The sequence below is a fragment of the Somniosus microcephalus genome, chromosome 2 (assembly GCF_052327205.1).
Source record: "Somniosus microcephalus isolate GS21.2 chromosome 2, FLI_Smic_1.0, whole genome shotgun sequence".
NCBI classification, from domain to species: domain Eukaryota; kingdom Metazoa; phylum Chordata; class Chondrichthyes; order Squaliformes; family Somniosidae; genus Somniosus; species Somniosus microcephalus.
Genome location: NC_140988.1, coordinates 285,848,605 through 285,865,341, shown reverse-complemented (window position 1 = coordinate 285,865,341; position 16,737 = coordinate 285,848,605). Strand labels below are relative to the sequence as shown.

Genomic DNA, 16,737 nt, shown 5'->3' with positions numbered 1-16,737 from the left:
ACCATCGGGAACATCCTTCCTGCATCTAGTCTGTCCAGTCCTGTCAGAATTTTATAAGTTTCAATGAGATCCCCTCTCATTCTTCTAAACTCCAGCGAGTACAAGCCCAATCCAATCGACCCAATCTCCTCATACGTCATTCCTGCCATCGCAGGTATCAGCCTGGTGAATCTTCACTGAACTCCTTCCATGGCAAGAACATCCTTCCTCTCATAAGGTGACCAAAACTGCACACACTACTCAAGATGTGGTCTCACCAAGGCCTTTTATAACTGCAGCAAGACATCCTTGTTCCTGTACTCAAACCCTCTCGCTACAAAGGCCAACATACCATTTGCCTTCTTAACTGCCTGCTGCACCTGCATGCTTACCTTCAGCGACTGGTGCACAAGGACGCCCAGGTCTCGTTGCACTTCCCCTTCTCCCAATCTATTGCCATTCAGATAATAATCTGCCTTCCTGTTTTTGCCATCAAAGTGGATAACCTCACATTTATCCACGTTATATTGCATCTGCCATACTTTTGCCCAATCACCCAACCTGTCCAAATCATCCTGGAGTTTCTCGGCATCCTCCTCACAGCACACAATGCCCACCCAGCTTTGTGTCGTCTGCAAATTTGGAGATATTACATCTAGTTCCCTCATCTAATCATTAATATATATTGTGAATAGCTGTGGTCCAAGGACCGATCCCTGCGGTACCCCACTAGTCACTGCCTGCCACTCGGAAAAAGACCCGTTTATTCCAACTCTTTGCTTTCTGTCTGCCAACCAGTTCTCTATCCAAGTCAATACCTTGCCCCCAATCCCATGTGCCTTAACTTTACATGCTAATCTCTTATGCGGGACCTTATCGAAAGCCTTCTGAAAGTCCAAATACACCACATCCACTGGTTCTCCTGTATCTATTTTACCAGTTACATCCTCAAAAAATTCCAGTATCAAATCTCTGATTTAAAATTAATTGATCTCGCATCAATTGCTGTTTGCGGAAGAGAGTTCCAAACTTCTACCACCCTTTGTGTAGAAGTGTTTTCTAATTTCACTCCTGAGAGTCTGGCTCTAATTTTTAGACTCTGCCCCCTAGTCCTAGAATCCCCAACCAGTGGAAAAAGTTTCTCTCTATCTACCCTATCTGTTCCCCTTAATATCCTGAAAACTTTGATCAGATCAACCCCTAACCTTCTAAATTCCAAGGAATACAACCCTAATTTCTGTAATCTGTCCTTGTAATTTAACCCTTGAAGCCTGGTATCATTCTGGTAAACCTACGCCGCACGCCCTCCAAGACCAATATATCCTCCTTAATGTGTAGTGCCTAGAACTGCTCACAGTACTGCAGGTGTGGTCCATCCAGGGCTTTGTATAGCTGCAGCATAACTTCTACCCCCTTGTATTCTAGTCCTCTAGATATAAAGGCCAGCATTCCATTAGCCTTTTTGATTATTTTCTGTACCTGTTCATGACATTTTAATGATCTATGTACCTGGATCCCCAAGTCTCTTTGGATCTCCACTGTTTTTAGCTTTTCACCATTTAGAAAGTACCTGGTTCTATCCTTTTTAGGTCTAAAGTGGATGACCTCACATTTGTCTACATTGAAACCAACTTGCCACAGTTTTGCCCATTCACTTAATCTGCAGAGTATACCTTGCTCCATAGCAGAAGCTGCTGCTGTCAAACATGCCCTTTTTTTGTTAACTTGTATGCAAACAAAGCTAAGGCTACCCGGCATGTAAACTGATTAGTAAAGTCTTAAAATTCATAATTCAAATAGCTTCATTTGCAGATTTGCATCATTCTACTCCACATACCAACAACCAGTAAATCTTCTGTGCTTTTAAGAAAATTTGGTGCAGGTTCCAAGGTGTTTTTTTTTTTTATTCGTTCATGGGATGTGGGTGTCGCTGGCAAGACCAGCATTTATTGGCCATCCCTAATTGCTAGTGGTGGTGAGCCGCCTTCTTGAGCTGCTGCAGTTCATGTGGTGAAGGTACTCCCACAGTGCTGTTACGGAGGGAGTTCCGGGATTTTGACACCGCGACGATGAAGGAATGGCAATATACCTCCAAGTCAGGATGGTGTGTGACTTGGAGGTGATGATGTTCCCATGCGCCTGCTTCCCTTGTCCAGGGGGTAGAGGTCGCGAGTTTGGGAGGTGCTGCCGATGAAGCCTTGAAGAGTTGCTGTAGTGCATCTTGTAGATGGTATACACTGCAGCCACGGTGGAGGAAGTGAATGTTTAAGGTGGTGGATGGGGTGCCTATCAAGCGGGCTGCTTTGTCCTGGATGGTGTCGAGCTTCTTGAGTGTTGTTGGAGCTACACTCATCTAGGCAAGTGGAGAGTATTCCATCACACTCCTTACTTGTGCTTTGTAGATGGTGGAAAGGCTTTGGGGAGCTAGGAGGTGAGACACTTGCCACAGAATACCTTGCCTCTGACCTGCTCTTGTTGTCACAGTATTTATGTGGCTGGTCCAGTTAAGTTTCTGGTCAATGGTGACCCCCAGGATGTTGATGGTGGGGGATTTGGTGATGGTAATGCCGTTAAATGTCAAGGAGCGGTGGTTAGACGCTCGCTTGTTGGAGATAGTCATTGCCTGGCACTTGTGGGGTGCGAATGTTACTTGCCACTTATCAGCCCAAGCCTGTACATCGTCCAGGTCTTGCTGCATGTGGGCATGGACTGCTTCATTATCTGAGGAGTTGTGAAGTGCACTGAACATCTATCACTAACCATTAATTTTGATATGCAAGGAAACATGCAATCCAAGGTCTGGTTTCAATTTTTTGAAAATATATTCGATTTTTATAGTGAGTCCCAACTGGAATATTTGTCAACAATCTAAAGCTTGTGCTCTTTGCCTTGTCCAAAATGTGAGGTGAGACTGACTGCCCTTGAAATCAAGGCAGCATTTGACCGAATGTGGCACCAATGAGCCCTAGTAAAACTGAAGTCATTGGGTATTGGGCAGGGGGGTGGGGAGGAATTCTCCAATAGCTGCAGTCATACTTGGCACAAAGGAAGATGGTTGTGGTTGTTGGAACCCAATTATCTCAGCCCCAGGACATCGCTGCAGGAGTTCGTCCTCGCCCAACTATCTTCAGCTGCTCCATCAATGACCTTCACTCCATCATAAGGTCAGAAGTGGTACTGTTCGCTGATTGCAGTGGTACTGTTCGCTGATGACTGGACAATGCCCAGTTCCATTCATAATTCTTCAAATGATGAAGCAGTCTGTGTTGCTGTGTCAAAATCCTCGAACTCTCTCCCTAACAGCATTGTGGGAGCACCTTCGCCACATGGATGGTAGAAGTTCAAGAAGGCGGCCCATATCCTTCTCCGGGATACGTGATGGGCAATAAATACCTGCTTTGCCAGCAAAGCCCACGTCCCGAGAATGTTTTTATTAAATGGCTTTAAAAAGTTATAAACTTTCAAATTAATTTGTGGGATATTAAGACTAAAATTTTAATGTTTTTTTTGAAGTTCCTGTCCCTAATCTTTTAGTCGAGTTCTTAACACCTCTGCTTGAAAAAAATGCAGCAAGGGGCATTTCAGATAAGTTAAGCACTCACACCTATTACCCCACTACAATTTGAAGGCCATGGTGCTATATGATATTTGTTTGAACACATATTTCAATATTCAGAAACTGTTAGAAAATGGAACTGTGCTGTGCTGTACCTGGTACTTACTTGCAAAGCAATACATTTTTTTGCTGCAGTGAAATATGTTAAGACAATTTATTCAGCATTTTTCTTCACTTCAGATAAAAGTGCTCAGTAATCCCTCGGGTATCTTTCTCTTCATGCAAGCCCTAGCCTTGCTTCTGTCACCGATCAAGTAAGTATCACTGTCTTTGTGACTTGCTAAGATTTCTTCTATTTAAATGTTTTTTTCCTTGCCCTCCTCCTGCACTGGCTACTGTCTGCCAGTGGCAATACCACTGATAGCCATTCACTAGGCAATCCATGACAGCGGCCTACCTTGGTACAGCCACTGAATTAACTACCCTGTGGAGAAGTGTCTAACTGTACTTCTCACCGAATGTAATGCAGACATTAAGTACTTACTGTTTGGGGAATCATGTTATTGAGTAAGTGAATATATAGTATGGGTATGGTAGCTTGGTTAAGGGTCTAGACTAGCAACCCAGAGGTCGTGAGTTCAACTCCCACCATTGTGAAATTGAATTCAATAACTGGTAATTTGTGGACTAGCACACAGAATAACTGAAAACTATCAGATTGTCCTAAAAACCCAGCTGGATCACCCCTACCTGGTCTGGCCTACATGTGCATCTGTCTGGGCCACTAGGGATGGGCAATAAATACTGCCTTGCCGCTGTCGTCCACAAGAATTTTTAAAAAACTATATTGGGTCTTCTGGGAGCTACATACTAGCTCTTAATAGCATTGAGTATTCAACTCTCATTCCATGTTATCCCCATTTGGCAAATTTTACCAGTTCCCACTGAAGCTACTCCATGAAACTGCTGCTAATTGTAGTAATTAAATTGAAGAATATGTCATTTTCTTTGGGGGAAGAGAAGTTATATTTAACATTCGGAAAGTTTACCTTTATTGTTGCACGTAGCCTTCGTTTAGCCATCGTCAATCATACCACTCCTTCATTTGCTGACAGGAAGTATGCTCTCCTATTGGGATAGGTACTTTTTATATCCCCCTGCCACCTATTCAAGTGTTTTCATTTCTTGAATAGCTCCATTTTGTGGCCAGACCATAAACTGAGAGATTCTGACCAATAAAATAATCAGTCTTGAGTCACGACACTCGTTGGTGCTATTGCTTGTTGCTCAACAAACCTTAATGTCTTTTAACACTGAATTGCTTTAAAACAAAAAAGTTTTTTTAAAAGAAAGACTTTTTTAGTCTTAATTAACTTCATAATTATATGTAACATTTTATATCTGCAATTATATTTAAAATGTATACTGTGACTAATTGTGTGATCTTTTACACAGTAATTTAAAATATATTATGTCCAAACAATCTTAGGCATCGATCTGAGTTTCTGATGAGCATAAAACCCAATGACAAAAAGTCACTGCCAGCTATGCCAGTAGGAAAAGACATACAAAACTGGACCTTGGTAGATGAAGCTGGGGAAGAGGTATTTACCAATTTTTTCTTAATCCTGGAAGCCATGAATGTAGATCTTTGCAAAACAAGAAGTTTTTCTATTAAGCTCACAATATCGAAAAATACTTTAAGAAAAAGGAAACTTGTGCATTACAGTGAATTTGACTGAAAAATTACTGGGAGTAAATTGTAGAGTCTATGGGCTGGATTTTCTCAGCGGTGTCAAGATGGTGGCGGGATAGCTGTCTGCCGGGTTCCAGTCCCACTCCCGACTGCAGCCGCTCTGTCAACGGTATTTTCCCTTGATTGGCCTTGTTAAGCCCGCCCTGCGAGCTTCCCAGCCAATTAAAAGGAAGCGGGTCTGATGACGTCATTTGATGACGTGTTTCCTTAAAGGGACCACGGCCACATTGAGTTTGACAGTTGTTCTGTCAGTGTTTGACAGCATTGAGGTGCTGCAAACACTGACCAGCACTGCACAAAGGTGGACGCTTGCATCCAGGCTCTCCAATGACTCCCTCCATATGCTTATGGAGGGAGTCACAGCACGCATGGAGGTTCTCTTTCCTTCCAAGGGCGGAAGAGACCTCCCCAGGACATCAACACAGCCTGTTTGCACATTGTGCAGGAGAGCAAAAGCAGGGATGTCGGTCGTCCGGGGTCCCTGGCAGCAGTGGCGTCAACCTTTCAATGATCTCAGTGGATCATGAAGCATTATTGCAAAGCACTCAAACTCGCCCTGCTGTGCCACTCAACACATGCCCATAATGTAGCAGCCAGAGTTTACAGTGTCAAGTGAAGTAAATCTGGCCCTGGTGATGCCATCGCTGGCCTCCCAGGCAGCAATGTTGTCAGGGGTTGGTGTCCTGTGCAACATCGGGTGTTGGTGGTGGTGTTGGTGTTGGGGCTGAGCGTGGAAGGAATCAGAGAAGCAAGGTGCGATAGTTTCTAGGGAACCGATGTTGCTGCATTAGATGGCAGCTGCAGGTGAGATGACAGAAGTGATCTGTTAATGGTGAGGTGGCACTGGACATACAGTTGGCTCTAAACATTTGCAAGCTAAAAAAATCTCTGTCTTAAAAATGCAGTATCTAACAGTTTCTGCACTCTGAAACTGACCATCCTTCGCACCACTTCTGCAGCTGTCAGCTTATCCGATACATCAGAGCAGACTCCACTCATGCCAGGGTGAGCTGGCATGTTCCCCAAGCAGCGGGTAACCCGTGGGGAGTACGTAAAATTGGAAGGAAGCCTCAAAATACCATTAAATTGGCTCAGTTGTCTCCCCCGCCGCTTGGTGTCGGGTCAGTTCTCCGCTGATAGACCCGACTCATGGGAGATTTGCGTGGAGGCGGGTTGACAGCGGGTTTCCTACCCGCTGTCAATCTTTGCTATTTTGACAGCGGACCCACGTTCAAACCCGCCCTCTGAGCGCCAGCAAAATCAAGCCCTATGATCCCCTTTAGTCATTTATAGGAAACTTTTTTTATCCGGGACCGGCGTGGTGCCGGTTTATCAAAGTCTGGATTAGAGAGGTATAGTAAAAGGTATGAGAGCCCTGTACACGGCTACAGATCCAGGCGTCCCTGTTGCATAGCAACAGGTGCAGGAAGCCCGGTTACATGGCCACAGATCCAGGAACGGCCACTAATATGAAGTGAAACTTACCTGAACCTACACCTGAATTTTGCCGGTTAACAGAGATTTCCGGTTATTTAGGTGCCGGTAAATCGAGAGTTTCCTGTATTAAGATAGTAAAAATTTACTTTGCAGTTTTAACTCAAATTACTGGTTAGAATTTATTTGATTAACGTACATTTTGATTGAAGTCCTATTTGTAGTGCTGAGCATGACATTGTACATTTGGATAAAGATTAAAAGTGACATACCACTTGCATTTTAATTTTATGGACCTTAACTATATAATTCCGAGAAAAGTCTGATAGCAACTAAATCATTGATCTGAACTGGAACCAGCGGCTTGAAATTTTATGATGTGATAGATCAGGTAGCACTTTTTTTAAATTGTGTTCATCCTTAAAAATTAAGTAAACTGCATAAAATTAAGCAACAGGATCTAGACACAATACCTTCTGTACAAAGGAATTAATTATTTTATATCCACCTAAAGTACGAAACTATAGTGCTTTATTATCAACCCTTCACATTTGATTATTTTTAAATGTAGTCATTGTGTATATGTGAATGTGGCAGCCAATTTTACATACAGCAGGATATCTCAAACTGCAAATGAGATGAATGACCAGTTAATTATTTTTTTTGGCGATTGCGAAAGGAATGTTGGGAGAACTCTACTCTTCGAGTAGTGCTATGGGATCTGTTACACCCATATGTGTGATTAGTAGAATTATATTTGACTTCAGATAGTGGTACTTCTTTCTTGTTGCCCTGTTCTTTGACATTCTTAAAACCTATTCAGACCAATCCTGAGTACATATGTGAGTGACGAGTTGGAGTTTATGTAGAGTAGAGCTTGGAAGGCTCAGTTCTGGTGGATAAAAAAGATCCCATGGCTTTATTCAAAGAAGGAAAGAAATTATATTTCCATAAAGAAATGAAATTTCCATAGCATCTCTCATAACCTCAGGACGCTCCAAGGACAGAGAGGCCAAGGGTTGGTTTATTGAGGAGGCGGGTGATGATGGCAAATTTGAAGGAGGGGGGCAGTACCTGAAGAAAGAGAACTGTTAACAATATCAATTAACATGGGAGCCAGGAAAAGAAGTTGGGTGGTCAGCAGTTTGGTGGGAATAGGGTCGAGGGAGCAGGAAGTGGGTCTCATGAACAAAATGAGCTCGGAGAGGGCATGAGGGGAGATTGGAGAGAAACTAGAGAAAGATGCGAGTTTAGGGCTCGTGCAAGGGGGAACCTTGGAGGAAGTTTGGCCCGGTGGGCTAGGGGAAGGGAGGGAAGTGGCAGAGGCAGCTGATCGGATGGCCTCCATCTTGGTGACAAAGAAATCCATGAGCACCTCACACTTATTGGTGGAGGAGACGGGAGAGGAGTTTAAGATGGTTTGCAGTAGAGAAAAGAAGTCGGGGGTTATCTTTGCATTCCAGAATGATCCTGGAATAGTGAGCAGTTTTGGCAGACGAGAGCAGGACCTGATGGTGCTTTATGTGGTCATAAGAACATAAGAAATAGGAGCAGGAGTAGGCCATTTGGCCCCTCGAGCCTGCTCCACCATTCAGTGAGATCATGGCTGATCTGATCTTGGCCTCAACGCCACTTTCCTGCCCACTCCCCATAACCCTTATCTCCCCTGTAGCTCAAATATCTGTCTATCTCCACCTTGAATATATTCAATGACTCAGCCTCCACAGCTCTCTGGGGTAGAGATTTCCGAAGATTCACGACCCTCAGAGAAGAAATTCCTCCTCATCTCTTTTAAATGGGCAACCGCTTATTCTGAAACTATGCTCCCTAGTTCTAGATTCCCCCACGAGGGGAAACATCCTCCCTGCATCTACCCTGTCAAGCCCCCTCAGAATCTTTTATGTTTCAATAAGATCACCTCTCATTCTTCTAAACTCCAATGAGTATAGGCTCAACCTTTCTTCATAAGACAACCTTTTCATCTCGGGGAATCAACCTGGTGATCCTTCTCTGAACTGCCTCCAATGCAAGTACATCTCTCCTTAAATAAGGAGACCAAAACTGCACGCAGTACTCCAGATGTGGTCTCACTAGCACCCTGTACAATTGTAGCAAGACTTCCCTACTTTTATACTCCATCCCCCTTGCAATAAGGGCCAACATTCCATTTGCCGCCTTAATTACTTGCTGTTCCTGCATGCTAACTTTTTGTGTTTCATGTACAAGAACCCCCAGATCCCTCTGTACCGCAGCATTATGTAGCCTCCCCCCATTTAAATAATAATTTGCTTTTTTATTCTTCCTACCAAAGTGGCTAACCTCACATTTCCCACATTATACTCCATCTGCCAAATTTTTGCCCACTCACTTAGCCTATCTATAGCCCTTTGCAAACACTTTGGGGGTGATTTTCCCAACCCTGAGGAGGCGGGTTTGGAGGCGGGACAGTTGGGGAAAATTGCAAAAATTGAGGGAGGGTTCAGAACCTGCCTCCACACCACCTCCGCGCAATTTTACAGGAGGCGGGCTTCATGGGTGCGATTCAGTCCCACCTCCATGAGTCGGGATAAGCAGTTAAGACCTTATTTTGCCAGGCCTTTGTTATTTTACCACATTTTCAGTGTGTTGCACGGCCCTCCTAAACCATGCCAGCTAATCCTGGCGGGTTGACAAGTGCCTGGCCTCCTCACAGCTAGAGATCCACCATAAAAACAGAGCTTTCACCAGGGTTGAGTTGCAAGTGGCAGAACTTTTACCCCCACAGGTCTTTGAGCACTTTTTCCAGGCCTACATAAGTCGGAGGTGGTCCAGCTGAGATCTATCTACTTTGCGACCTCCTGGGAAAACCCTCTTCCCACTTTGACTGAGCGCTTACCCAACGGAGGTATCTACTAGCAGCATGGGAAACATTTACTTCCTTTCATCATGGACCTCAGATTCGGACGAGGAGCAACCACGGCAACAGCAGAACCAGGCAGAACAGCAGCAGGAGCGCCAACCTGCTGCTCACCCACCTGATGGTGCATAGGGCAGAAGGCGCCAGCACATGGCAGTACGTCGCCGCAGGAGATACCCTCCTCTCAGGGATTACAGACAGAGGATGAGCTCCCTCAACATGAGTAAGCAGCAGTGCCAAAGGAGGCTGAGACTTTCGCGAGAGGTTGTCAGAGGCATCTGCGCACTGCTGCACCAACACCTGGAGCCCAGAGGATCCGGTGGACACCCCTTACCGATGGCTGTTAAATTCACCACCGGACTCGACTTTTTTGCTTCAGGCTCCTTCCAGGGATCATCAGTGGCATCTCCCAGTCGGCTGCCCACAGTTGCATCACGCAGTTTACCAATGCCCTCTTTGCAAAGGCCCACAATTACATCAACTTTTCAATGGATCAAGCAAGTATAACCGCACATGCGGTTGGATTCTCAAATATGGCAGGGCTGCCAATGGTGCAGGGCGTCATACACTGCACATGTGGCCCTGAGGGCACCCCATCACAACCCAGCTATTTTTGTCAACCGCAAGGGCTTCCGCTCCCTCAATGTACAGCTAGTGTGTAACCACAAAAATGATATTTTGCATGCTTGCGCTGTGGCAGTTGCCATGACTCGTTTATCTTGCGGCAGTCTAGTGTGCCTCCGCTCTTCCAGCCGCCAAACCAACCTAATGGATGGCTACTTGGAGACAAGGGCTACCCCCTGAACACGTGGCCGATCAGGAGGCCAGCGAACAAAGCTGAGGAGCGCTACAACGTCGGCCACATTTCAACCAGGTCCATCATCGAACAAACCATCGGCTTGCTGAAGATGCGATTCAGATGCCTTGACCAATCAGGTGGAGCTCTGCACTACTCAACAGCCAGGGTCTCCAGAATAGTCATGGTCTGCTGTGCGCTGCACAACATTGCACAGCATCGTGGCTTGCAGCTTCCTGAGGAGCAAATGGCTCAGTACATAGCCTCCTCAGATGAAGAGGAGGAGGAACGAGCGGAGACTCATCAGCACGCGAGCATATTGCTGGCTGGAATGCAAGGGATGCACTCATCTTGGCCAGATTTGCTTAGGCTGCCCATTCTAGCACATGTGCTTGGCTCCCTCTTAGCACAAGATACACAATGGACATGACTCTCTGGCTTCCTCACATTTTGACCACCAACCTGAAGAAGCAAGTCTCGCAGAGGCCGCAATGTGGAACTTCCAAAACCAAACTCGGAGGCCATAATGTCAACAGTTTGCCATCACCAGAGCTTAATATATTCACAAAGGGATGGCATTTAATTATTAAACTCAAAAAAACACCAAAGTGACTGCCCGTGTGACTAATTGTGCTTTATCTTCCTCTTACGTGTGCTCCAACGTGGTGCTTCCCCTGTGGCTTCAGCAGAAGTGGAGGCCCCTTGCTCACTTTCATGCTGTTCCTGCTTGGACACCTTTGGCGGGTGTCCTCTGGGTTTGCGAGCCTGTGAGGGCTCGACAAAAGTCTGCTTCTCCTGCGGCTGTGCAGGGGCTGAGACGCCCATTTCAGTTGGGTGAGGACTCTGGTGGGGCTCTGACCGAGGGCAACGCAGTGGCATGGAAGTGTGAGCGCTTGGAGAGGAGCCCCCACTTCCTTGTTCTCTGCCACCCATCCCTCTCATGGGTCAGCCCTACCTCCGCGCTCGCAAGTGGCTTGAGAGCACCTTGCTGCACATCAGCGGGGCCATGAGGACCGGTGTCTGCACTGGCAGTCCTACTGCAAGGACTTCCATGAAGCTCTGGTCTTTTTGATCAATACCTGGCCATCGCTCCTCCAGAGATATCAGTCTATTCTGAACATTGACCATGTTTTCAACACTCTGGCGACTTATCTCCTCCATGGCCCTAGCCATCGTCTGCAGAGAGGCAGCCATCGATACCACGGAGGTAGATAATCGCTTCCACTGAGGTAGCTAACCTTTCCGAGGAGATGCGCCAATGGCTGCACAAAGGCTCTGCTCATATGCAAGTTGGACTCCTCCATCCTCTCCACACACATAGTGACCCTGGAGACAAAACCTGCCAGAAACTCCTGCACCTGTTTCTGGAGTTCCAGCACCGCTCTCCTCCTGGATGGACCTGGAGGCATAGGGTCCACATGCAGTTGAGCAGAGCTAGGATAGTCCTGCGACTTCCGATGAGGACTCTCCACTGCTGTCCCTGTCTCCACCACCTGCTGATGCTCACTTGTGAGCTGTGATCCACCAGGTGACAACACTACTCTATCTCCCAAAGGTCCCACTGAGGTGTACGTATCTGCGCTGGTGCTGGGTGCGCTTACATTTGCTGACGCTGCATCCTCAGAGGTTGCAGGTTCCACTGCGGAGTCTTCCGCCTCAGGCTCTTCCTCCTGGACACTGGGGAGGGGGGCTGTCGATGGTCCTGTGGGGGAGTAAAGGAATGAGTTAGAGATGTGATGGTAGTGTGGCATGCACATGCAATAGCGCAGATGATCAATTGCCATTCTATAAATGTACATTCGCAGCCATTCTAGTGACTCCTGCAGTGTAAAAGAGAGAGAAGCAAAACTATTCTGTCACCAGCTTGCTCTGCTGTGCCCGTCTGTCCGTCCCCCATTTCCACCTCCACCTCCGCGCCAATGATTTCCAGGACCGCCTCTTCAGCATTGGTCAAATGGGCGAGGGAAGGTGGCCCTCCTCCAGTCTTCGCCCTTCCCCCTTTATTGTGGGCTCTCTCTTGCAATGTGGGAGACAAGTGGAGGTTAACTGAGAATGATGGAGTGAGTGTAGAGAGTCCAGAGCATAGATGCTTAGAAGGAGACAAAGATAGAGTGAGGTTCCATTTCCAAGTGCCCTCTGGTGTGTTAGTTGTTGTCATTGCATAACATTGATAGGGAGTGTGAGGTCAGCATAGTCAAATAGTGAAGTGATTGTGTTCATAGAGTGAGAGGGATGGTTAAGCAGCCACAAAACAGCAGTGAAATGAGCCAAGGAAGCAAGCAGCCCTTAAATGAAGCTGCATTAGTGGCATTAGCAGAGGCGAGTTTCAGTCCCAAAAGAGTAATTGGCCCAGGGGAACCCACACGCCTGGAATTAATTGGCCAATTAGGGGAAAATCCCAACTTTTTCCCACCTGATAGTGGAGGTGGGTTTGGAACCCACCCAAACCAAAACCTGCCTCCAATGGGAAAATCGCCCCCTTTGTGTCCTCCTCACAACTTGCTTACCTACCTATCTTTGTATCGTCAGCAAATTTGGCTAGCGCATACTCGGTCCCTTCATCCAAGTTGTTGATATAGATTGTAAATAGTTGAGGCCCCAGCACTGATCCCTGCGGCACTCCACTAGTTACAGTTTGCCAACCTGAAAATGACCCATTTATCCCGACTCTCTGTTTTCTGTTAATTAGCCAATCCTCTATCCATGCTAATATATTACCCCCATCCACGTGAGCTCTTATCTTGTGACATAAACCTTTTATGTGGCACCTTATCGAATGCCTTCTGGAAATCCAAATACACTACATTTACTGGTTCCCCTTTATCCACCCTGCTCGTTACATCCTCAAAGAACTCTAGTAAATTTGTCAAACACGATTTCCCTTTCATACAATCAAGCAGAGTCAACATGGTTTTATTATGATTTTCTAAATGCCCTGCTATTACTTCCTTAATAATGGATTCCAGCATTTTCCCAACGACAGATGTTAGGCTAACTGGCCTATAGTTTCCTGCTTTCTGTCTCCCTTCTTTCTTGAATAGGGGAGTTACATTTGCAGTTTTCCAATCCGCTGGACCTCTCCAGAATCCAGGGAATTTTGGTAGATTACAACCAACGCATCCACTATCTCTGCAGCCACTTCTTTTAAGACCCTAGGATGCAGGCCATCAGGACGTATGAGGAGAGATTGGGTCGATTGGGCTTATACTCGCTGGAGTTTAGAAGAATGAGAGGGGATCTCATTGAAACTTATAAAATTCTAACAGGACTAGAGAGACCAGATGCAGGAAGGATGTTCCCGATGGCAGGGGAGTCCAGAACCAGGGGTCACAATCTAAAGATAAGGGGTAAGCCATTTAGGATAGCGATGAGGAGGAATTTCTTCACCCAGAGAGTGGTGAACCTGTGGAATTCTCTACCACAGAAGGCAGTAGAGGCCAACTCATTAAATATATTCAAGAAGGAGTTAGATATATTTCTTAAGGCTAAAGGGATCAAGGGATATGGGGAGAAGGCAGGAACAGGGTACTGAGTTTGGATGATCAGCCATGATCTCATTGAATGGCGGAGCAGGCTCGAGGGGCCGAATGGCCTACTCCTGCTCCTACCTTCTATGTTTCTATGACTTGTCGGCCTTTAGTCCCCTTAGTTTGCCTAGTACTTTTTCTCTAGTGGTAGTCATTGTTTTAAGTTCCGCCCTCCCTATAGCCCCTTGATTATCAATTATTATTGGGATGCTTTTAGTGTCTTCTACTGTGAAGACCGATACAAAATATTTGCTCAAAGTCTCTGCCACTTCCCTATTTCCCATTATTAATTCCCCAGTCTCATCCTCTAAGGGACCAACGTTTACTTTAGCTGCTCTCTTCCTTTTTATATACTTGTAGAAGCTCTTACTGTCTGTTTTAATATTTTTTGCTATATGGTCCAGTCTGATCTGGCAGTGAATGGTTAAATGGTTGTTTGGCATATCCGTTCAAGTCTGCGTCCCTTGGATTTAACGGAGTGGAGATGAGGGCCGTACCAGGAGGAATGGCCACGGTGAGAGCAAGTAATGATTTTAATGGGGGCTAGGGCATCAATGGTGTTGGTGAAGGTGTGATTGAGCAGATCCGTAGCTGCAAAAAAGTCACTGTGAATGGAGGACAGTGAGTCATTTGTCGTCTTAAATTAGTGGAATGGTTTATTCCATTAGTATATAAAGTTAATTCAGTTTTCTATTGATTCCTAAACTAGGATGAAGATCCTGACACCAGCTGGCTGCTACTGTCCGAGGATGACTTGGTTACCCTTTTGTCACAGTTTCCTTTTGATGAATTGTTTAAGCAATTACTTGGGATAACTGTTAAAGGTAATACTTTTCTTTTCTAGACAGATTTCCTATGGCAATGTTTACTAAGTTTGTTGATTTTATAATTACAAGAGCATTATGCCATGTGAAGCGCAATATATTAATCCGTTACTAAGGGGGAGGTGAAAGTGCGAATGCCCGTAGGTCAAGCCATTAAAAGGACCAATGGCATTTTTGGATTTATAACAGTACATGAATGAACAGCCAGTGATAAATTTATATGAAACATTGATTAGAGTACTGTGTGGAGATCTGGGTGCTCCATTATAGAAAGGATATTAAAGCCCATACAGCATAGATTTACCAAGATGAATCCAGGGAGGGGAAACTATCGTTATGAGGAGGAACTTGTGACGTGGGATATTTCAACTAGAGCAGAGAAGACTAATTTAATAGAGGTTTTTAAAATTATGAAGAGTTTTGATAGTAACTAGCAAAAGATTACTTCCTCTAGATAGCGCATCAGTGATGAGGGGGTCATCACTTTAAAATTGTCACTAAGCGAAGGGCAAGGAGAAATTTCTTTACAGGATTGTTGGAGTATGATGTGCTTTGACACATCTTTTAAGGGAAAGGTGGATCAATATTTGAAACAGAGAAAGATACAGGGCAATGGGGGAGAGAGTAGGGTAGTGGGATTAATTTTGGATTGCTCCAGCAAAGAGCCAGTACAGAGACAGTGGGGCAAAAGTCGTCCTTCTCTGTTGTAAGCTTCTGTGACTGTCGGAGAAATATTTTGGCAGTGTTTGCATCTGCTGCTGTGTTCCTTTCACAGATCTTTCTCCTCCCTTTAAAAATGTTTTTCTTAATGGATTCTTAAGTGCTTCAGCATTTCTTGTGTAGGAGCCTCTGAGTAACTATTTACAAAGAGAAAATCAGTTAGCGTGAATGTCACTAGAAGACCACGCAGTTGTAAAGTCTGCAAATTTACATAATGTCATGAGGTTTTAACAGACTTGTAACTTCAATGCGTTCATTCAGTTAAAAGAAAGCATGATGCACCATCTCATTTTTGGCACAATTGTATAATAAAATTCAATAAAAACATTCAATCACACCCGGTGTAGTGACCGTACAATTGACTTGGGAGGTTTTTCTAATTAACTTGTATAATAATTATTGCTTCCATATCATGTGAATGTTAGCTAAAGTAAGATTTTGAAGTTGATTTATAATGTTTGGCAGAAACTTTTTTCACTTCACTTCACTTTCATATCTTGACTAGGTGAATACAAGCCAGAAAAAAACACATGTCGGCAGATGATGAAGATAATTGGATTTGCATCCTCGTTGGTAGAGCTTCTGGCTGTGGGATTGGAAACTTTTAATAGAGCACGATACAGACAGTTTGTGAAAAGGATTGGTCAGATGATCAGGTGCGATAAAAGTGAAACTGTTATACCTAATCAAACATGATTTTTTTACTTTGTATTTGTAAAATAAAAGCAGTACTTATTTATAGTGCCTTTAATGTAGCAAAATATCCCAAGGAGTAAAGAAAAAACAGTCGCCAAACCAAAGGAGAGATTAGGAAATTATAACAGAAAATGCTGGAAATACTCAGCAGGCCAGGCAGCATCTGTGGAGAGAGAAACAGAGTTAACGTTTCAGGTTGATGACCTTTTCATCAGAACAGAGATTAGGAAGGGTGACTGAAGGTTTGGTCAGAGGTGGGTTTTAAGAAGAGCAGAGGATTTGGAGAGGCAAAGGAATATAGGGAGGCAATTGCAGAGCATGGGGTCTAGGCAGCTGAAAGCACGGGAGGAGTGAAGACATGGAGGGTTTTAAACACCTGGATGAGAATTTTAAATTGAGGCATTTGGGAACGGGAAGCCAGTGTAGGTCAGGGTGAATGGTGTGGGATAACATACAGGCAGCAGAGTTTTGGATAGTGCAATTTTATATTGGCCCGGATTTTCCGGGGCCTACGACCGTGTACACGGCCGTAAATGCCCCGCAAGTTCCGGGT

The 16,737-nt window shown here is 45.0% G+C and overlaps 1 protein-coding gene across 1 annotated transcript in view; it reads left to right on the top strand.

The window, feature by feature from the left end:
• epg5 (ectopic P-granules autophagy protein 5 homolog (C. elegans)) overlaps positions 1-16,737 on the top strand; it is a 237,635-nt gene that overhangs the window by 28,159 nt on the left and 192,739 nt on the right. Inside the window, exons 6-9 of the mRNA XM_085966023.1 lie at positions 3,776-3,849; positions 5,025-5,139; positions 14,654-14,768; positions 15,994-16,144. Of these exons, the coding sequence (XP_085822149.1) occupies positions 3,776-3,849; positions 5,025-5,139; positions 14,654-14,768; positions 15,994-16,144 (455 nt within the window). The remainder of the gene's footprint in view (positions 1-3,775; positions 3,850-5,024; positions 5,140-14,653; positions 14,769-15,993; positions 16,145-16,737) is intronic.